This window comes from Haliaeetus leucocephalus, unplaced genomic scaffold (genome assembly GCF_000737465.1).
Source record: "Haliaeetus leucocephalus isolate CR32 unplaced genomic scaffold, Haliaeetus_leucocephalus-4.0 Scaffold450, whole genome shotgun sequence".
Taxonomy (NCBI): domain Eukaryota; kingdom Metazoa; phylum Chordata; class Aves; order Accipitriformes; family Accipitridae; genus Haliaeetus; species Haliaeetus leucocephalus.
Window position 1 is genome coordinate 19,348,690 of NW_010972886.1, and position 23,521 is coordinate 19,372,210.

Sequence of the window (23,521 nt, forward strand, 5' to 3'; positions counted from 1 at the left end):
AGACAGCATGTTTCCAGTAGAGACAAAAATACAAATGCCAAGGTCTCACAGGAAGTCCTGCATACCCCTCTGTTCACCCAGAGTAGGATAAGTTGGAAACGCTGGAGAAAAATAGCTCCTAGGGTTGACTGGAAGAAAGGGAGAACTGGGTAATGCTGATTGTAGGAGCTATGCATTCTGGAACAACTTTGCTAGTTTTGTTCTTTTCCTTTTTTTTTTGTTTTGTTTTGGGGTTTTTTTGTTGTGTGTGTGTAATACTTCTGCTCTAAATTGCTTTCATCCCACCCAAATTTGTTTTGTAGTCAGTGTTCTGTCTGTCTTTTCTGTATTCCCAGCAGTATCTTGCTGGAGTGCCTGCTGCTTGTAAGTTCTTTTTTTGAGGATTTTCTGAACTCTGTCCAGAACAGAAATAGAGTTTTTTGAAATAGAGTCAACATCTCTCTTCCTTCCATTTTGCTCACACCTTTTCTTCCACCTCTCCAGTCATCGTTGTAGCTTTGGGATCTCCTGAAGTAAGTTTCTTTGTTAACACACCCCTGCAATGCAACGCTATTTCATCATCCATCATCTTCAGCTCTCTGCTTGACTTCCCCCTTTCCCTCTGCTTATTTCAACGGGGCTGCGTCTTCAGGATCCTTCCTTTTCCCTCTGTGTGCAATTGTGTTTCTCTGCTTCAGTCATGTTTTACTTCAGCATCTTGCTTAGCTGTTATCTTTATCTTTTAAGCAAGGTTACATGATAAATTCTGAGAGTGACTATTTTAAGTAAATCAAGGTTTAACGTATTTGCTGGTTTTTGGGATGTTCTAATAAAAATGTGCAAAACAATCCCTTATCCTCTGCATTTGTTCCTCCATCTTGAAAACTGATACAGCACGCAGGTGAAAGTGAAAAGTGTTAAGAGTGCTGCTAATTGCCACCTAAGGTAGAGGACCTGCCTTCCTGCTGTGCACTGCAGGGAGCTCCTCTACCTGTCCTCTCAGAGGAGTGCTCATGTTCCCTTCCCTAAAACCACCTTCCCTCTAAGCAGTTAACCTCGTGCTCTACAGGTGCTTCAGCACTGCCACGTTGGTTTCGGAGAATCAGAGACTTCGAAGTGGTCCTGCCACAGGCATTTGGGAGAAATCCATATGGCGACACAAAGTCGTCTCGACTTCAAGCAGTGCCATGGACTAGTAACTGTGTTCTTGGTACCTGTACCTCTGTACCTGTAGCAAATGGGTATTCAGGTATTTCCCTCTTGTTGTGCATGAACTTAAAATATTTCTTCCAATTTGAAGTGTCTCCTTAATTCTAATGGCCTCCTAGGTTGTGAAAATATCAAACATACTCTAAAAGGGAAGAAACTTTAAAAATTCTGTTTGTTTGATGTGTTTGTCTGATCTCTGTTAATAGAGCATCTAAGCACCTCTCTGTCAGCCCAAGGGCTTTGGGGTGGGGTTTTTTTGTTATTAATACAACTGTAAGAGAGCTTTCTAATGTAGTTCAGAGGGGAAGGAGCAATTACCAGCAGGTGACTTATGCAGTAATCTGTTATCTTTAGCGCTTGTGAATAACCTTACCCATGTTTTACAAATGCAATGTTACTCTGGTTTTTAATATATCTCCTTATTGCATTCTGGTCACAAGATACTTTAGGAAATATAACTTTTTTGGAGGTTAGATTTAAATGACAGATTGAAATAAATCTTTCTGACAAGCTAATCCTGTGGTTTGTGAGGGTGTCAAAATACTTCATAAATTTTTATTGGAACTTAATTTTTGACAAGTTAACTCTTGCCTAAAATGTAATGATAGCTAGGAGAACTTGGAATAAGTAAATGGAAGCGTTTGTTCCTTTAAAACAAAAAATGAAGGATTTGCCACTTAAGTCTTGTGTAAATTAATAATCTTTCCTGTGCTGTAAATTTCAGCCCCTAATGAGGTGTCTCTCAGTGAAGAACAGAGTGAACTTTAAGTGAAAAATCCATGTTGTTCCTGTTGAGGGACAATTGGAAACGTGATGAAGGCAGATGGCAGGCTATTTGGTTACACCTGTAATCTGCAAAAGCTTGAACAGAAATTAGGTGAAGAATATTTTTGTAATTGACCTTTCAGTGAACTTGCATAAATTTTTTTCACTTACTCGGTGGATGTTTATGGCCTTATTTTTTGGACTACTAGATTAACCTATACTGAAATATTATGCCATTTATAGGGTTAATGCATTTGAGAAGGACATGCATGTGATTGCCCCCTTCTCTCCCCTCCTCCCCATTTTTAACTCTACAGAGCATCATTTTGAATTGAAATAGTCCATAATGGTCCTTTTTTTCCACTTTTCTTTAACAACATGAACACTAAATTATAGCTGTGCAATTATGTAAACAATGGAAATGCTTCCAGAATGAATACTTCCTTTTAAATTTTCATTTTGTGTAATTGCTGAAGGGTTGGGAGCCATAATAAACCAAAATTATTTTACACATTTATCGTTCTAAAGGTCAATTATGAAAGAAGTAAAGAAACAACACTGTACAGAATGAGTAAACCAATTTCTATTGCCATCACCATATGTTTTTCTTATTGCTTGTGTTTTTCCAGTTACTGTGTACATAGCATTCAATTAAAGTGATTCATTTACTAGGCCGTAAGCTGCTGAACAGAGTTTACATTTACAGAACAGCGCTTTGAAGGGAAGGAAACAACTTGCCTCTGTTTGAATTACCTGATTTTTGCAATATCACTGATAGGACATATGTTCTCACTTGGTCACTTTCTCATGAGCCTGAATCTTCTGATAAGCTCACATTGCTACTGAATTACTGCATGAAATCATGCTTTTATTGTTAGCTGGATTGTGCATGAAAGTGTGCTAATTGGGAAATGGGAGAAAAACTGTCAAATTTTACCTGTAAGCGCCTTCCTGGGGCGTGGTTTCTTTCCTGTCCATTCTGGTTGGAGTAAGCTCAAGTAGAACAACAATATTCTCATCAGGACATATTCTGTCTCCTAGTAATAATGAAGTCACTCAAACTATCGCAAATTTGTACTGAAATGCCTGAGATGAAAAATGGCAGTGGAAACTAAGGGAAAGCTAGGCTAAACAGGTTTTTGTTTGGGCTCTTATGCACTTGTACATTGCAAACTTGCAACAGTTAGATGTGTGTTGTTTCACCGCAGCATACGAACTGTGCTGTGAATTCATCATTTTGAAGCTACGCAACAAAAGAGAAATTGAGGATTGTTTCATTAGCTTTTCAAAATAAATTTTTAAAAGGTTTCTCACTACGAAAAATAATTTGTTTATTTTAGTAGTGGCACATCTCATAAACAGCAGGTAGATCCATGCAACCACATTCTTACAGCTTTTTGGAATGTGTGTGTTGTCACAGCTTTTGCTAAAGTTGTATTAGTTATGCTGCACTGTAGACTCACAGGTATTAATATATTAAAGTAACAGTTTTGCAATTACTTTTTTATCCTCATTTTCGAAGTGTTCCATACAATGACCATAGTTAAAAGCCAATGAAGCTGGATGATCGTTACAGTGGTATTTAACAGATGGGATTGATGGAGTGAGGACAGGAGTTAACATGGTTGTTTGTAGCAGGTCTTTGTACTTCCGACGTTCTCTTACCTTCCAGGCCAGGTTAGCATGGGCTCTTTTATCGTGGCATATGTCAAGAGAAGTGTACTCCCATCTGCTACTCTATAGTTTGATGCCCAATTATTCAGAGACCAAACACATCGCAGTACCTGGCTCCATTTGTAATTACAGGTGTGTTGTGTTCTGAGGAGCCCGGTGCATTAATCAGACCCTTAATTATAAAAAGGTGGGTCTTTTGTTCTGCTCGGAGGGTGAGTTTACCACCCACTTTATGAGCTGCTGCATCCATCTGCTCCCTCTTTTTGAATGTTTGCATTGACTGATATTGACTTTAAAATGTATCAAAGGAAGTGATTAAAACTAGTTTAAACATTAACTCGAGTGGCATTTTAGCTTATTCAGGAAAGTGAAAGCATTATCTGCTACTATGTTGAAAACTAATATTATTTATTTAAAATATATAACACAGTTATTTCATAGGATGTTACTGCTGTAAATACTTAGTGGAACACTAAATAGGTTCTGTCCAGGTGTTTAGCAGTGCTTTGAGAAAATACTAGTGAAGTTAAAGCATATCTTCATATAGAGAAAAATGAGTTTGACTTCTTTAGTTTCTGATGTAGAAATTGAGCATACGGACACATTCTGGGACTAAATTTAAGTTCAAGTGTTCTTTAACATGTCATAAAACCAGTAAAGATGGACACTGAAAATGGCTTTCCTTTGCAACTTTTCTTTGGAATTTTGAGACGAAAAATAATTTTCTACTTGATATAGAAATAGCTTTATCTAATTCTTCAGCAAATATAACGTTGCAGGTAAGGATTATATAGATTTTGTGCCTAATTTTAAACCTGGTGAAACCTTGTAGGAAGGAAATCTTAACTCAAATACAGGAACTTTGCTCTGATTTGGAGACTGTGAAGAATTGAAACGTGGAAGGATTAAAGTTGAAACACTTATCTCGAATGTGTTCTGTGTCACAGGGTAATGATGAGAGCAAAGCTGTGGTTGGTGGTCTATTCTTACACATATAGTGCTACCTCTTAAAAACAAAAAAACCCCTCTGTTCCTTCAAAAGTTCAGCAAAACCTCTTTTTTCCCTCCAAGGCTTATCTATATTTGCTGTCTGAATTATGTAGAAGAAGAGTGACTTAGAATAATCTAGTTAGCATAGAATTATCTGTGTTACCGTGCTGTGTATGATAATTTCTTGCATTTGATATCACTGTATTTCTCAACTAGTCCAGAAGAGCTAAAAAATCCCGTATGTGCTGGAGCAGCCTAACGGTAGTAAGCCACCTGCTCTCAGTTACTTTGCTCCTTCAGGGCAAAGGTGGCAGTCATTTGTGTCATCTCATGTTTTCAGGGCTACAGAATTTTGAGTAATGTGATTTTAGGAAATACCTCATTTGGAGTGGTGTAATGCTTCATCTTAAATTGATTAATGGTATGAACGTTTTCAATCCAAAGTCTTATTTAACAGGAGAACAGTTATGCTTAGACACAGAGACACAGGCATTTGTTCAGGGGTTTTTTTTGTTGTTTTTTTTTTTTTAACAGAAATTAAAAAGTACAAATATTACCAAAATACAAAATGCGCTTTTCCTATTAAATGCATCTGCAGGGGAAAGTACTGGTTGTTACATGACGATCAGTTGTACATAGAGCTGTGTGGCTCTGAATTATCACCTTGATGAGTGTGGAACTGGTGAATTGCAAAGTTAAATCTTCTAAAACTCTCACTTTTGGTTTTGGGTTTTTTTTTTTTTTTTTTTTTTTTTTGCTTGCTCATCTCTTCTCAAACAGGTAACTTCTCTTTCAGGATATCTTAAATACTGTCATAAAGCACTGCCCACCTTGGTTTTTCTTCCTGGGCTTACCTGGCTTTACAATGCTGATAGGAGACTTCATTACTGCGGCAGCCAGGGTTCTGAGCACAGACATGCTGGAGGTGAGTATGGCAATGCCCGGTGCCCCTGTCCCCTGAGAGCGCACGCTTGCTAACGAGGTTCGGATGTCTCCACTCTAACAGGTGTTGACTCATTATCGCAATGAGAAATGGGGCTCTTGGGGCAGATACCATGGCAGCTGATGTGTGAAATTGTGGGATAAGGTGACATACTAGTATTGCAAAGGTGTTTCATCAAAAGGCCAAAGTGTGAGAAATCATATCCTCGCTAATATTGCAGCACGCCTGTGTGCTAAAAGCAGGACTTGGATTTCAGAATCTCATTAGCTTTTTTCAGTGAGCAAATATTGAAAATATGGAACTCTCTTGGTAATACTGAATTTCTTACTAAACATCAACACTAATAGAAATGTGACTAATCGATTAAATTAGTGAAGGATAAGTAAAACAGCAAATCAATGATGGGATGCCAAAATAAGGATAAAGGTTTGGCAATCCTGGGAAAAACAGGAAAGCTTTGTTGTGCATGAAACACCAGTTCAAGGGAGACCTTTCTGTTCATTTTGGCCAAGTGCTTTTACGGCTGCTCTTGACATTTATGTGGCTGAGCGGGTTGCCCTGTGCAGGGACACAGCCCTCTCGTATTTCAGCAGAACTGAAATGGTGAGCCTAGCTGTGCTTTTTCCATCGTACCTCAAAGAGCTTACAGCCATTAATTTTCTGACGTCTCTTTAAAAAAACTGATCAGCCTGATCATTGATCCAAAGCTTAAAGTGCTAATAAGAAATGAATACTCAACTTTCCATGGAGGGAAAAAAAAAAAACCCAAACCCAAAATACCACCACCTTCCATTTCTCCTACAAGCATAAAACTTAGTGTGCATTGTATTTTCAGCGTTATGCAGGATTATATAGCAGTAGTTAATGCATTTATAGCTCATGACATGTTGCTTTTGATGGTTGTATTGAAGTAGGAATCTCTCTACGCATTTTTATCATGTATACAGTCAGTTTGAGTACATTGTGCTGTCCTTTGTGTCACACAATCAGCTAATAGTAGTGCTGGATTAGTGCTTAAAATTCTCATTCAGCTTTTCTTTAGGAGGCTCTGTATTTTTTATTGACACTGAATTGCTGATAGTTGGATTGTGTAATGACAGAGGAGGCATTAAAAATGTAGAATACACATAGGAGCAGGGCCAGGTCCTTGCTGGAGGAGAAGCTTGGCCTCAGAAAAAGAGCAGATCAACACGGCAGCAAAAAGAATGGGCAGGTAAGTGTGTGTTAGTCACTGCTTTAATGTAGCTTTTGCTGTAGTTGTAAAGGGAAAGCTACCAGGACATTGTTCCTCAGGACACTTTAAGAATACAGCACACTTAGTATTTATGGTGATATACACTAGCCTCATAGCTTATATCATTTTCATAACTTCAAGAAGTCTCTTTTTAATGAATATTTTTGTTTACTTTTCCTTTGTTAGGCTCCCCGTTCAGAAGCTCACACCATCCTTGGTTCTCTTGTTTGCTTTCCAAATATCTACCAAGAAATCCCACTGTTGCGGCCCATTTCAGAAGCGGGTGAAATCATCGCAGGAACTGCAGATGTGAAGGTAAAGTCACATTTCATTAGTAAATCCTTAGGTAACCTAACATTTTTACTATTCAGTCATTTCATTTTTACTGTATGTTTTTGTTTAAAAAATAAACCCCTCCTTCTCCTCAAAACCCCACAACTGCACACATTATATGTACTTATTTGATAAGGATTGCTTTGCTTAACACGTACCATAAAATTAACAAAGCTTAGATACAGCAAATTACATTTTATTTTCGAGGAGAGTGAACTGGCTGTGATCAAATGCAATGTTTTCCAGCCAGATGCCTGTCAGGTCAATTCATTAAATGATGTTGGTGGTATTATTTAAAGTGTCCGTTCATTGTATCTGTGTATATTAGCTTGTCATGTAAGAGATGTGGGGTGTACATAAGGGGAGATATTTTTTGCCTTATTGGTATTATGGTAAAGAAAATTCTACTGTTGGAATCACCATCTTATGTGAATGGTTTTTCCCCGCAAATTAATTTCAGTGGGACATCTTGAGACATGAATTGCTTTGCAGGATGGAAAGCTTTGTAATTTAATGACCTTCACAACAATGATCTTGTAGGGGAAAAATCACACACGCCCTCACTCAAAGACCTGACAAAGGTGACCTGGAACATCACTTGCAGGTGGAACCTGCCCAAATGGTTGCCCTAACACAAGCCTCTGTTGCTTTTTGCTAAACTTGAGGCACCATGATGATCCACCGCACAAAATTAGGTGTAGCTGGGGGGGAATCTCCGAATTCCTCATGTGGCCTGAGAAGGTAGAACCGGAGAGAATGCAAAACCCTTAGCATGCTTGGCTCCTGTTCTTGCTTTCTTCATCAGTCCTCTGAGAGTCACTGGAGGTGTGTTAAAATGGTCTTGATTCTAAAAGTGTCTTTTCTGTACTAAAAAATACACTAAATTTTTCATAACGTGGCCTGCTTAGACCTAAATGCTATGGGTTGTATTATCAAGTGATCACCACTCATCATTAGTAAATACCCATCAACTCTGAAAACGAATTGATTTCCATAGTGCTGCCTGTACATGATTTTTAGGTTGGTTGGATTTATTCACAAGGGCCTGTATATTTGAGGTGTAATCAGTAAGTATTTCTCCCTTGACAAAATAAAATTGGCATGAAGTAAAAATGCTTTAAGAATAGACTGAGAATTAAAGTTATTTCACTTGTAACTATGTCAAAATTAAACAACTTTATTTAAAGTAGATGTAACAAAAAGATGCTTATTCTAATTTATTTTCTTATTTTAGTGTTACCTCATAAATATTTTATTGAAGAATGCTACAGAGGAGCCAAGTGAAGCTGCAAGGTAAAATATTGAGTAAAAGAAATGGGAAAATGGGGAAGGCTTTCTTGTTACTTATTTTTGGTGCTTGTACAGTTGGGTTGTTATTGCTGCCTTGTAGTTTGATCCTATTTAGATGAGTTCTTCAGGCATATTAAGATGAGGTCCGCTCTGTGCCATGAAGGTGCTGACTGTTGTGTGAGAGTGAAAAGAGAGATCACATCTTCTCTTTATGCATTTCTTTCTTTTTCTTCTTTATTTTTTTTCCGCCTCTAAATATTTTTCTAGAACTTCTGACAAAACCACTTTTTTTTTTAAAAAAGATGTATAGCCATTTGTGGCCTTGGAGTTTGGATATGTGAAGAACTAACGCAGTGCACAAACCACCCCCAAGTGAAGGAAGCAATCAATGTCATAGGTGTGACACTGAAGGTATTACTGTGACGGTCTCTGTAGTCAATAAGCATTGTGTAAGAAGGGTGTTTTCATTTTTTGAATAGTTGCTGATTATATGGAGCACAGTCTTCTGGCTTGTCTGTTCGTTGCTTAAGACACTGACAGGATGCTGCTGAATGCGCAGCTGCTTGGGACTTTTTGCATAGTATTAGTGATACGGCATTAGCCATCTTCAAAAAGATGACTCCCAGTTCTGAACCTTTGCATGTAATTAGTAGCTCATTATCTTCAGTGAGCATGGTTCAGAGTATATGCACAGTTCTTCAGTGGGGCCAAGGTGGTATCCTATACAAAAGTGCAAAATATTTGCAAAAATAGCATGTGATTATGTACCTAAAGACCCTTTCCACAATAGACCAAAATAACATTACATAGATAATGTCAAGCCTGCTGTTTTCTAATGCTGACAATGTGATTTTGCAACATTAACATTTTTTTATTGTTTGTATAGATGCAAAATAATTTAAAATGTAGAAAAATGGAATGCATTGTATTGTATCTGAATATTTTATTTGGCTTTTAATCACCTTTTCTCTTCCAGTTTTCTAATAAACTGGTAGCTCAGGTAGCCTGTGATGTTCTTCAGCTGCTGGTTTCTTACTGGCAAAAGCTTCAGAAGTACGAATCCTCTCTGTCCAGAAAAATTACTGAAGTACGTCAGTTTTTTTTAATTGTTTGTATGGAAATTGTATGCAAAGTTGCCTTAATTCCTTAATTCCTTACTTGAGCTACTGTCACTGTGACTTTATGTTAACTTTATCTTTCTTCTGCAATTATTGTTAGGACATGTACTTCCTGTAGTCCTAGGACCAGTGTACTTCTCTCACTTGTAGTGATTTATTTCCAAAATGCTCAGTACAACTTTGTTTCACTTGGACATTGATTTACAAGGGCAGTTAGATGTTTCTAAGAGAATTTAACCTTTTTCATACCCTGTTCAAATGAAGTTCATGCTCTGTGTTTATAGTGAAAGAAGTTAAATGTCTTTCTGGATTTTGTTTTATTTTAATGTAGATCCTTGTGGCCACTATTGCATTTCTTTTGCCGAGTGCTGAATACTCCTCTGTGGAAGCAGATAAAAAGGTACATCACTGAAAAGAGCAGTCTCCATTCTTTCTTTGTGCTGTTCAAGATGGTTATGAAATGAAGTTTCTTTGAACCAGAGTCGTATTTTAAACTTTCAAACTCATACCTTTAAGTTTGGGTGAATTTAATAGAATATACCTAAATACTGTGTTACATGTTTTTTTAGTTTATAGTTTCACTGCTACTTTGCTTGTTGGACTGGTGTATGGCATTACCCATGAAAATGCTACTGGAGCCGGTGTCTGCTGGTGTTCTTGAAGATCAGCATGCATCCAAAGCTCCTTTACTGGACTATATTTACAGAGTGAGTATGAGGAATGAATGTGATTTATTGTGTCTAGATGTTTAAAGAAGCCTTTCACAGATCCTTTTAGGCATACAAGCATTTTTAGCAAGCTGTAGAAAATCATGAATTCTTGTGGTGTGGGCAGAAGTCATACAGATGAGAAGTTAAGAATGCAAAATGTTAAGATGGTAAGATCAGAGATGTAGAACAGACTGAGGATGGTGAAGAGAGAAAGGTAAAACGCTTAAAGCGAGCCAGGGAAAACAATCTTTGCAGAAATATTTGAATTATTTGAAATGGGCTGTTAAAATACAAAGTAGGTCCTGAAGTGAGCTGTTAAAGGACAAAATAAGAGCTGACGAAGAGTGTTATTTTAAAAACGCCGTATTTAGACATAGATGTTTTTTGTAGCATGTCCTGGCTTTCACAATGTGAAAATTATGGTGGGTCACTCCTCAATGAATGTGTTTAAGTGGGTACTGTCATGTATACTTTATTACTTCTTCAGTGTCATGCTTGTCTCCTTGCAGGTTCTGCACTGTTGTGTGAATGGCTCCAGCACGTATACTCAGCAAAGCCATTACGTGCTGAGTCTGGCAGATCTCTCGTCCAGTGATTATGACCCATTTTTGCCACTGGGGAATGTCAAGAGCTCTGAGCCAGCCCAATGCCACTCCTCCACGGATTTGGGCAACCTGCTCACTGTCGCCGAGGGTAAGAGTTCACAGAGTGTGGTGAGGACCAGCATGTCAGGGGTCAGCAGCTAGGAAATAAAGCTTTCCAGGTTACATCTCTTCCTTGAAAATGTGCTGCTTCTTACTGCGCATAGCAACTATTCGCTGAAAACTGGGCAGCGCCCTTTTTTAATGAATTCCAGTGTCCTCTGTAATAGGATGTTCGAGTTGGTGAAAAGCAACATCAGCAACAAAGATCACAGGAGAAAGAAAATGTCACTAAGGTGCTGCATAGTGGGAAATTTGTACAGAGATAGGATAGACCGAGAAGCTGTTTTTTCCTTTGGTACTACTTATAATTTAGTATATAGAATTAAATTCAACAAATAAGATAAGCCACAAATCAGACTTCTTTCAGAAGCATGCAGCTGCCCTTCTTGAATTTTTCAGTAGAAATGACTCCATTGTCATAGATAATTTGCCTGTTCTGAGTGATTCGAGAAGAACATTGGACCAAATTCTGCAGCTGCATAAATACGCCATTCCTGCCCATTCACAATCTACCTGTGTCTAAAGTGAAAAGAGATTATTTGGATCTAGGTACAATATGTTACTAACTTTTTAAAGTCAACCTAAAAGAATACATCCAAACATATGAAATAATTTATCTCTAAGTGATTTATCATAGACATCATCTTTATTTCAAACACTTGTTAAAAATAACCTTTAAAACAATGGCTGTTCAAATACTAATTATGTCCATTTAAAGTAATTTCATATATTAATATGCATTAACATATTTCTGCAGAAGAATCAGAAGTACAGATGCAATATGAAGTTGTGTGAAATAATGTTGGATTGGCAGTGATGCTTTAAAGTAGTATTTTCAGGTTTTGATACTGTACTGTTTTTCTATCCTACAGCTTATTTTCTTTGATTTTGTGTATGTATTTTTAGTTTTAATGAAAGGGTTAAAAATATTAAAACTTATTCTGCACACATTTCTTGGTGTGTAGGATGTGTTGTGAATAGCAGAAAGATAAAGTTATGTGTCGGATACCTTTGTCATTTTAGGTAGAATGAGATGTTTCTCATCTTGGATATGTTAGTGCCCTACAAGTTCTTTCATTTGCTTGCTTTTGAAAAAGATTAATTCAGAAATTTACTACTGGAGGATTCAGGAAAAGAATAAAGAGCCTTTTTTATGAGAGGAGGCTGAAGAATTTTGGCTTTTTAGGGCTAGCAAAAGGCTGAAAAGGAATAGAACCATTGTTTAAAAGTGCATTAGAAGGTATAAATACCAAGGAGAGAGGAAAACACTATAAACTAGAGAAAAATAGTTTTAAACTAGATATGAACAAAACCTATAAATTAGAAGGTTTCTGGCTATAAAAGGGGTAATATTCTGGAATAACGTTCCAGTAGGAGAAGTGAAGGCACAACGTAACGATCAGTTACAGAGCACGATCAGTTTATGAAGTAACTGATGAATTTGCCTGTGCTGAGAGGAACATCTTGGGATCCAGAAAGCTTCTTCCTGTCTCATTGTCGTGGTTTAACCCCAGCCAGCAACTAAGCACCACGCAGCCGCTCAGTCACTCCCCCCCATCCAGTGGGATGGGGGAGAAAATCAGGAAAAGAAGTAAAACTCCTGGGTTGAGATAAGAACGATTTAATAGAACAGAAAAGAAGAGACTAGTAATGATAATGATAACACTAATAATATGACAACAGTAGTAATAAAAGGATTGAAATGTACAAATGATGCACAGGGCAATTGCTCACCACCCGCCGACCGACACCCAGCCAGTCCCCAAGCAGCAAAAATCCCTGCCCCCCCACTTCCCAGTTCCTAAACTAGATGGGACGTCACATGGTATGGAATACACTGTTGGCCAGTTTGGGTCAGGTGCCCTGGCTGGGCATGAGAAGCTGAAAAATCCTTGACTGTAGTCTAAACACTACTGAGCAACAACTGAAAACATCAGTGTTATCAACATTCTTCACATACTGAACTCAAAACATAGCATTGTACCAGCTACTAGGAAGACAGTTAACTACATCCCAGCTGAAACCAGGACACTCATACAACAAACTTTACCACTATGCTGCTAAAGACCAAGAAGCATTAGTTATTAGTTGCATCTCTGGTTTACCTTGTGCTTCTTGTGCCCTGTCCCTCTATTGCTACTATTGCTGTGGGGATGACTGTGGGAATATAGGCAGTAAGGAGAAACACCTTAACCCACCAGGTGAAACTGTAGTGACAGCAGGCATTGTGGGATCGGCGTGCAGGACTTTTAGCATGTTGTATGGAGACTTGGATGTCAAAGTAGGCTAAATATCAAAAGGCATGTGGTAAAAGAAAATAAAAATGTATGTCAGGTAGAATTTCTTGGAAAGTGATTGTAAATAGTTTCTTGAACAGGAAGATTAGGATGACAACTAAGGCAAGCTTTTGAAATACGACAAATTTGCAGATGCTTTTTTTTAATTGCTTCTTGCTGCTCTTACTGATCTTATTATCTTTTCATTGATCGCTTTAGAAAAAAAAAGGAGGAATTTAGAATTGATACCTTTAACAGCACGGATGGTTATGACTCACCTGGTGAATCACCTGAGCCACTACCCGCTCAACGGAGGCCCTGCCATTCTTCACAGTCTCCTTAGCGAGAACCATGACAACTCCTACGTGGAGTCCTCCGAGCTGTCCTCAGAAGTCTTCCGGAGTCCCAACCTGCAGCTCTTTGTATTTAATGACAGTACTCTTATATCTTACCTCCAAATCCCTACAGAGAAGACAACAAACACTGAGCCAGCAGCAACCCCTTCGGACGTAAGGGTAATTGTCAGAGATATCTCAGGGAAGTATTCTTGGGATGGCAGAATATTGTATGGACCTCTGGAGGGCTGCCTTCCACGGCGGAGCACAACGAACGCGTTTGTGATCTCAGGCAACCCTGAGCACCACTTCATTTCCCAGAAAGACATTTCTCAGGTGGAAGAAGGAGAAGACGCTCTTGACCAATTGCTGGAAAAGATTGCTAACACCAGTCCTGAATGCCTTTTACATCCCCAACGAAAGCTGAATGAGCCATCGCCGCCGCCCTTTGGTATGAGCTACGACCAAGAGAATGCGATCACTGAAGCCCTGATGAGGCAGAGTGCCCAGGAAAAAGAGTATATATTTAAATGCAGCTCGGACTTCAGTATGAAGGTGGCCTGTCAAGAAGAACCACGTCCTGCTGAACCTCAAGCATCCTTTTATTTCTGTCGGCTGTTGCTAAATGACTTGGGAATGAACTCCTGGGATAGAAGGTAGGAAGAGAGGATTCAGAATGGTACTCTTCTCGCTTCTGCCCCCAAACATGTACAGACTTAAGAAAGTGAGAATTATATAGCTGGCTGGTAGTCAGAGCATACTTTTGAACTTTTACATATATCTGCTTCAGTGATTACTTTAAATAGACATCTGCAGATTGTTTATAATAATAATAAAAAAATCATCTGAATTATCCTAATTTGATTCCCTTCTTTTAGGTGTTTGAGTGAGAAAATACTGTGTCTGCACTGTGTTGCATTTTCCTTCAAAACTTTTTTTTTATATATTTATAGAAAAAGCTTTCATCTTCTTAAGAAAAATTCAAAATTACTGCGAGAACTGAAAAATCTGGATTCCCGCCAATGGTAGGTAATGTTTACTAAAGACACCATTGATAAGGTTAGCATTTCTAAAGAAAGAATACGTACATCACCAAAACCAAAAATTCATTAAAATTGCATGTGCTAGCAATACAAATATTTGTATGAAAAATGGATTGTCTGTTTCCACGGAGATCTGGAACCTGAATGGACAAGCTATTTTCACTGGCACTATATACATAGAATTGAAAATCAGTAGCAAATAATAAGACACAGCAACCTAGTTCCTGTTTTCTTTAGCTGAGAGGGGAAGGAAGAAGTTCCAAAATTTTTTGTGACCTTGACTCAACTCACACAAAGGACTGTTTTCTGCAGGATGACCCCTGTGACGAGAGCAGTATTTTAAGGGATAATCTCCATACAACTACTCTACAGCCAGGTAGTGGCAGAATAGTGTTCTGAATATTATGTTTTATTTTTCATTACTTGACATATAGCTATTTGAAAAAATGTCTGCAGCATTGCAGAGTTCTGATTTTCTTGTATCCCAACAATTGTCATACCAAATCCACTCAGCTTCTTTTCAGAGAAGCCAACTGTCACTGTCAGCCTTGTAAAATTCAACCCAGGATCTGAAAGTTAATAATGTTTTTTTCTTTCTCAGATATCATCACTCTATAATTAAAATTCTGTAGGTCAAATTATGCTCCTATTAACACCTGTGCAATCTTACTGCTTCGGCAAGGTTGCACAGATGTAAGTGATTAACCCTGTAACTGAACCTGGTCATCAATTCTTTTACCCATGCAAGGAAGGAATAGACTCTGCTCTGCTCTCTGAACTGTGGTCTGCATTGTGGTCATGGGGGGGAAAAAATTGTTGAAAATAGATTTCTGCAACTGAAATTGAGTGATGTATTTGTGTGCATAAAAGAAATGGACATGTAGAGTTAAACATGGTCATCTGTTCATAGCTTTTTAAGTGCAGGTGATCTAAAAAATAATTTTGAGCTAAAACTTCTTTAACTTTCATTTCTTTTTATATCTAATTACAGCCGTGAAACTCACAAGATTGCAGTGTTTTACATTGCAGAAGGACAGGAGGACAAATGTTCAATACTGTCCAATGCAAGGGGAAGCCAGGCATATGAAGATTTTGTTGCTGGACTGGGCTGGGAGGTAATAGTCATAAATTTAGGCAAGCTAATGTACTTGATCTGAAGACCTATGAAAATCAGTGTAAGCTGGTTAAAATAGATAAATGGAAAACAAACTGCTTATGTCACTGCATATTTTTTAATTCTCAAAAAAAAAAAGATAAATTTTTATACACACTAATATTTAGCAGTACTTAAAAGATCACCTTTTTAGCAGAATTCTGTAAATCCTCATGCTACTTAGGGATGAATGCATCCTTCCTGTTTCTGGTGGACAGGTGGTGCTGCAGTGGACATTTCTGCTTTCTGCATCATTAAGAGCTATAGCACAATCTTACTTTCATTTTAGCTCCTTTTAGTTCTTCATGTGGTCAGACCACTCACCCAACCACAGGACTGCTTTACAAAGGATAAAAAAGTTTTGTTTTAGTTTGCGTTGTTGAAATGGTGTGTCAGTAACCTAAATGACATGAACATTTATGTTTTTTGGAAATATATAGTAGCTGCATTTCATGTTCAAGGATTTAAGTGACACAAGGTCTACAGGGAGAGGTAGCATCCTCAGTTAGACTGATGCAGCTGGGAAAACAAACAAGCTTTTGGACACAAGCTTGTCTTCAGAGAGACATTTCTTGTGAATAATCTTCTAGAGTAATTTCTTCTAAGGTTTTTCTTCTTGTACAAATCTTCAATTTCTTTTGCAGTTTTTCTGAATATTTATATTTTCTCTGCACTTTTTCTCGTGGTGTATGCTTTGAGTGGCCTTGCTAAGCCATTCATAGCCCTAAGAGCAGCTGTGCATGACAGAATGCTTTTGCTTCCTTGCTGTTGTTTGCTGGAAGGAAGGAAAAAAAGCCATATAGATAATGACTCAGTACCTAGTTAAGGTACTGAGTCATTTACTTTTAGTAAATGTCAAGTACAGGAATGGGAAACAGACACATCTAATGCAAGGATCACAAACCCGTAGGGGAAGACTTCTGTTTCTCTGGGATGGCTACAGAATTCTAGAGTGGTAAATTCACCAAGTCTTGATATATAAATACTGATTATTCTTTCCAAATTTCTTCTAATTATGACTTTCAATCAATCAGGTTGATCTTTCAACACATGGTGGGTTTATGGGTGGCCTGCAGCGCAATGGCAGCACAGGACAAACGGCCCCCTATTATGCTACCTCTACCGTGGAAATAATTTTTCATGTGTCTACAAGAATGCCATCAGATTCAGACGATTCACTGACCAAAAAGGTAAATAATTTGCTGTGTATTTCAAAATGTTGTCTGTAGTCTTCAAGTGCTTAAATTAGAGTTTAAATTGAAAACAGATTGTGCTAACCGGTCCTAGCAGGCCATCTTTGCTGTGCCACATGGTGCTCTGCAGCTAGATTATCTGAATTAAATGGCATCTAAATTCTGGATTCTGAAACACAATTAACATTTCCATGGTAGCCTCAAATACCACCATTAGTAATAATATTAGCAATAATTTCATTTGAATGTTGTCTGCCTGCCAAAACTGTTGTAGTTCGGTAGAACAAAACAACCAAATGCAGCATAATAAAACCTTACAGATGAATCGTCCAGCATGTTAACAGAAAAGAAAAGAAGTGAAAGAGAAGTGACAAGCATAGTACCAAAAGCAGCCAGCTGATATTTAAAGCCATTATCCAGTTATTCACAATTCTGACAAGCAGACTCTGCTTCAAAGATGGCCGGAACCCAGCCCAAAATTTTGTTGGTATCAGTACTTAATCATTTGTCTTTCCTAACAAGGAGTGATTTGAGATTATGGTGCTTGCCAACTGCTGCTTAGAGTCGAAGAAGGTTTTAGGTGCGTACCAAATCTTTGCCTTTTTAATTAGGATTGGCAACTTGTCCTACATAGGTTGTTAATGTGCATTAATAATGCTACTACAGCCATCCAGTCTACCATGTGATACTGTTGTGCTCTGACAATTACCTATAAATATGTCACCGGGTGATTGTATTTGTTGTCCAGTTAGTTTCAAAACAACATGTGCTTTTCCTTGAAATAAAAAGGTGGAATTTCTGATTACTTGTCCTGAAAACTTGCCCAGCATTTAATAGTAAAGCTAGATCCTTTCTTCTTTATTGTGATATCTGTCATTAAAAAAAAACCAACAAAAAAACCCCAACAAAATGTTTCGCTTTATGTATGCAACTCATTATCTTTGTATTAGTGGATTTACATGGCTATGGAAAAAAACGTTATCTGACTACTTTAGGATCGAGAAGTAGGGCTGTGGTACATACTAAAAGGCTATATAGTCTCTATCACTTTACCAAGGTAGGACTATCTGTATTTTTGTTGTTCTGGCCAGTATTTATCTAGCTGCTAGTTAAAAAACTCCAGTGTTGAATGCTTTACAGTTTCCCTAGGCAGCGTACTCCTATGCTCCACTTTTTGTACCATGAGAAAATTTCTTGTAGCATCTACTTCGCTTCAGTTTAAACCCATTTATTCTTACCATATTCTACATGGAGAACAGATCATTTTGCAGAAGACTTATTCATGTCTGAGAACTGCTGCCATGTCTTTCACGGTCTTACTTTTCCTACACAAATGGTGGTCATTTAGTCTAATCTTCCCTTGTAAGTCATACCTCCTGCATTTTATGGAAGCATAGCAAAGGCAGTGAAATATCATCTAGCTGTTGAGTAATACATCACCTGGGAGAGGAGAAAGCACAGTCAGAAAGAGCTACCACAAGGGGAAAAATGGGTTTTAATTGCGAACAGTATATTTTACTAATTCTCCTAATTCCTACCCATGTTAGGGATTAACACAGACATTGAGAGAGTCTGGTTATTCTTTTTAATTGTCTTCCCTACATGTGCTTTAAGAGAATGTTGGTTTCGTGAGAAAGAAAAAGCAAAAGCATTTAGTAGTTGCCAGCCTCCAAGTCTCAAAGTGCTAGGAAACAAGGCCAGCTACCGTATATACTATCCACAGAAAATACCGCAAAGTAATTGCTTTAAGACTTTTAAAAAAAACCCCTTAAATCTGCTATAGGAATGGAACACTGCAGGGATCAAACTGTGTATTCCATAAAGAAGGACAAAGCTCTGAGCAACCTAATGGACCTTGGGATCTGGCCTCACTCTAAGTGGTGGGTTGGACCAGATGACTTCCAGAGGTCTTCTGTAATGTGTAATCTTCCATGGTTCGGTGCTTCTGCACAGAACGGTTTCATTTAATTTGTCACAGCTGTTTTGTAAGCAAGCATGTATTTCTGTGCAAATTAGCATAGACTTCTTAACAAGTTTTATAAAACTGCAGCTAAGAGTGGAGGTAAGATGCATTTCAGAAGCACTGTAAAATTTCTGGAAGATTGATAGTTCTCCAGTTCTTTGAAAATGCTGATGGATGAACTAGCCTGCATTTGAAACCAGTGTTTTGAGCATGAGTGTTGATCCAAACCATTTCTAAAGACAATATTAAACATCCTGCAAGAACTCTTATAACCCTAAAAGTGCCCATTTCTTGAAATTTCACTTGTGAACCTTAGCTGTGGAGGGTGTATACTGAAATACATAAAGGCAAGTACATTGATGCTCTAGCAGCAAAATTGCTCAGTCTGCAAAGTCCCATGTTGATTGTGGCAGCCTTTGCATGTGCAGACCACAACTGGCGTGTGTGCTTGAAAAGAAACACATGCCTGCCTGCAACATACTCTTAAACAAGAAGAAAATGTATTTATTTCCCACACCTGTTGATGCTGCACTTATGAATTCTGCAATACCTGGTTAACAGAGTCGTGATCAAATGCAACGCTGCTTCTGAGATCATGGCAACTCTCAAGATCATCACAAGTATTTTAATACTTCCACTAGCTCACTGAACAGTTAGTGCATGCTGGGCTCAAGTCCTCACCTCAGATTATTGGGGCAATATGTCCAGGTTAAAAAGATTATATTTATTACTTCTTTGTGTCAGTGCTTCTTTTTCATAGCAGTGTGTGAGGGGAAGGCAGATGACGATGTTGTCTTTCAGTACCTGCTCCATGTTAATGTTTGCTTTGATAGAACTATATATGGTGTTAGAGGACAGTATTACTGGGAGGAGAAAATTTTATCATGTTGCCGACCAGGATGCAATGGGGGCCACAACTTTTTCTTTCTTGCCTTCCCCCTGCTTCCAACTCTGGGATATCTCTGAAATCTTTGTCATTTCTGTGGTTTCTTCTCTTCTTGTTTTGCCTACAGACAAGCAAAAAGAATTCAATACCAATCAGTGTGCTTGGCTCGCAAGCTCCAGAGCTGAACAGAAGGTCTTACCACCTGCTGGCCAAGGAAGTGGTACAGCAGGCCATAAATTCTGCGAGCTGGGGAATTAAGCAGATGCAGTAATTTTACTTAAATATGTTATTATGGTTCTTTATTTTTACTGAACACAAGAGGATAAATTCATTTCTGGTATAAATTCACAAGAATAAGTGCATTTCCACTGAGCATGAACTTGGCCCCTCATTTTTGTGCAGTACAGTTGTAATTTGCAGTTTGTGTTCCTTTATTTGAAGTATATGCTGACATATTATATTGCTTATTCGGGGGTGGGGGGAGGAGAAAGGAAAAAAAAATCTCTCCAGATAAGTCTTAGCCCTGAAAGAAATCTTTTCTAGTGGAATAATCAAAATTCATCTGATACGTTTTGCTGCTGTAGGGTTTAGGATCATTGGTTCTAAACTTTTTTTAATCTGTCTGTCTTGTGGCAAGAATGAAAATCAATCATAGTAACAGCATCCTAGTGTCCCCTGTCTTGTTCTACCTAAATTGTACTTAACGGTTTAAAAATGAGCTGCAAAATTTTTAAGTGATTTATTCCATCTTCTCCATTGTCATAGCAGAACTTTTTCAATTCAGAAATCTGGTTGCAACCCCATACTGAACTCTTGCTCCTTCGCTGTAGAAATTTGTTAGCTAGAGCTAGATTAGATTTTTAGCAGCTAATCTAACTGCTGTAGGGGTTTGCAAAGTGGGGACAGAGCTGTGCTATTGGATTTGTCCAATTCATTTGACTCCAGGACTATAATTGCACTTATGTCTTACAAGGCTTTTATAGCCTAGGGCTGGCGAGCAGCAGAAAAACAAATTGGCAGTGATACAGTAAGAGTGAAAGGGAATGAAAGGCACACATTATCAGTCTCCAGGCAGCACTGTTCTGGCAGGAAGTTTCTTGGTTAATTTACAAATAAAACTTAGATTTTAGGATGGGTACACTGTCAGCCAGACAATGGGGATGTCAGGCCCGACTGTTACTTAGCAAAAGTAGCAGCCATGCCTCCCCAAAAGCAGAAATTCTTCAGTCAAACAGACGACTCCTCTCTGGAGCCAGCTGGCTGTGTAATGCAATTAGCAGGGAAAGGAGGTCAGGCCATTAGGTGTGTACCGTGACCAGTGTCAGCGGCGGCGTGTTGCCTGGCAGGCAGCGTGCAGCCCAGCCGAAGCGGGGAGCCTTGAAAACTATTTGCTCAAGCAAAGGGGAGCAGCGGCGATGCTCAGCGAGCCTCCCAGCGCGGAGCTGCCTGCTTCTGGAGCTGCCGGCTGCGCCTCGACGCCCAGATCAGGGCTGAGGAAACGCAGACCAGATATGATTAACGACGGCGTGACGCACGTCAGAAGCGATACACTGACCCGGCATCCAGGCGCTGAATGCTCGGCGTAGCTGAGACATCAAGCCGTGGCTGTGTCTGAGCCCGTGCGGCTGAGAACGTATATATTTTGGTCACGTTAGGGAAGCTGCTTTTACGCACAGGTTAAAAATTCATGCACTGTCAACTCACTTGAGGAGGAGAAGCAACGGCAATTGCAAGAGCTGCCTTCCCTGAGTGTTTGTAGAGAGATGGTTCGAGTCAGCAATAAGCCTAAAAAATCTGGCTACTCACAGTTGAGTTGGTCTGTCGTTTGTTTTTGCTTTTTAATATTTATCTTATTCCCTGGCTGCTTTGGGATTTTTTTTAATGTAGTTTTTTTTTTTGCCCACCCCATGCATAGCTTGGGACTCCAGCTCCAAATGCGTCGTCTGTTTTGCTTTGGACCCTTAAGCAAAACTTGCTAGTGTCCTGTAGGGTATTGAGTCGACCCCACAGCTTATATTTTGAATGAGCGATACAGGAAAATAGCAGCTGGTTTGTTGTCACTGATAAGAGTATTATAATGTTTTTTATCAATTAAATTATCTTTCAAGAACAAATATTTTTGATTAATACCAATTTTATATTTGCAACATTATACCTTCTAAATGCCATGATTAAGGATGTATGACTTCAAAATGATGAGAGGTAGTAACTCAAGCTTTAAAATGAGTTACTAGCATGCGATGAGGATTGTAGCAAAGGTAGTGATTTATTATCATACGATGTCTGCAAGATTTTGAGCTCATAGCTATCACTTCCTGTCTCAAACAAGCACAGCAAGCCTCAGTTGATCTAACTTCTCCCTGTTTACTGAATTTTGTCCTCTTGGATGTGATACAAGCACAAGGTGTTTTGGGATTCTTCAGTATGAGAAGTATTTGATTATTATCAGAATAGTTCCTTGTGATTTAAAACGGTCTTTTGAGCAGTATTTGGACATACTTTGATTACTGGTTTTATAGTGGTATGTGCTATTTATCACTCCAAAAGCAATAGGAGGCAAGGCAGTACAGAGCCTTTTCTTCACAGTTTCTTTTTGTAGAAAGAAGAGCTGTGTTCAGTTTGTGAATTGCCCTGTGCAACTGGACAATTACATCACCTTACAGAACGCTGTTTTGATATTTATTTGTTGGGCTTTTTAAAGCAGAGGTTGCTAAACACCACCGTTGTGGGCTTTCTCTGTGTTGCGAAGCTAGTGCCAGAACTCATTCTAGTATCAGGATGCGTTGGGTTCAGACTGATAAATTGTGGGCGCTGCTTACAAATACATTGCCGTTGGGCTGCTCTGAATACAGCTGGTGTGAGCTGGGTCCTTCCTTCGCTCAGCTTTCATAGCAAATTACAGCTCAGCTTCGGCTGTGTGTGGAATAGCCTTGCCAAACACTTAGATCCTCAGTATGTGTAACCTGTTGTGCACAAAGTCTTGTAGCCAGACAGATTTCTGGTTTTTTTAAGACTAAACTTTACATCTTGCTTTTAATCACTTTTAAGGTGACCGAGCTGCATCTGTTCACAGAAAGTGAAATCAGGATTTTGTCGTACGTGTAAATTACTGCTTAGTTTTATATGCATCAGTCTGCACTGTGATATTATCAACATAAGTATTTTCTTGGATGTTGCTTTCTTTTTACTGAGCAATTAAGAAAATACAAGAGAGTGCACAGAAATCAGGGTGACCATGAGAATAGTAATTTGCACTAATTTTGTGCACACATGTAAAGCTCTAGTAATGGTATTGTTAATGGTTCCATGTTTTTATAAGACACAAATGTTGTATTTTCTTCAGACAGAACTAAAAATGTCTTTTATTCGTGGGTGTAAATAAAATATGACTCTTTATCTTCCATTTCATTTAAAATAAACTGAGAATCTAAGTCACTCTGTGAACTTAGCTTTATTTTACTCTGCTAGAATATAAACTGTAAGCTAAGTTCATAGTTTTAACTTTTTGATTCTCATAATGTATTATGGTTTTGCCACGTTTCTCTTACAGCTAGGGTACAGTTTGCCACCCAATATGTAGGAGTGAAAGTCTTCACTTTTAAAGGTGCTACCTGGTTCTGAAGAGGGAAAATTCAGTGGTGCTATATAGGCTGATACAAGGCGTGTTGAGATTACATAGTTGTTGTTTACCAATGAAAATCATGACCTTTTTCTTCCCCCCCC

The 23,521-nt window shown here is 38.5% G+C and overlaps 1 protein-coding gene across 1 annotated transcript in view; it reads left to right on the forward strand.

Annotated features, from left to right (window-relative positions):
• Positions 1 to 23,521, forward strand: part of RALGAPA2 (Ral GTPase activating protein, alpha subunit 2 (catalytic)) — a 129,103-nt gene that overhangs the window by 62,593 nt on the left and 42,989 nt on the right. The window contains exons 26-36 of the mRNA XM_010575074.1: positions 6,981 to 7,109; positions 8,362 to 8,420; positions 8,720 to 8,828; positions 9,394 to 9,504; positions 9,867 to 9,935; positions 10,105 to 10,242; positions 10,755 to 10,938; positions 13,445 to 14,216; positions 14,514 to 14,585; positions 15,595 to 15,718; positions 16,791 to 16,946. Of these exons, the coding sequence (XP_010573376.1) occupies positions 6,981 to 7,109; positions 8,362 to 8,420; positions 8,720 to 8,828; positions 9,394 to 9,504; positions 9,867 to 9,935; positions 10,105 to 10,242; positions 10,755 to 10,938; positions 13,445 to 14,216; positions 14,514 to 14,585; positions 15,595 to 15,718; positions 16,791 to 16,946 (1,923 nt within the window). The remainder of the gene's footprint in view (positions 1 to 6,980; positions 7,110 to 8,361; positions 8,421 to 8,719; positions 8,829 to 9,393; positions 9,505 to 9,866; positions 9,936 to 10,104; positions 10,243 to 10,754; positions 10,939 to 13,444; positions 14,217 to 14,513; positions 14,586 to 15,594; positions 15,719 to 16,790; positions 16,947 to 23,521) is intronic.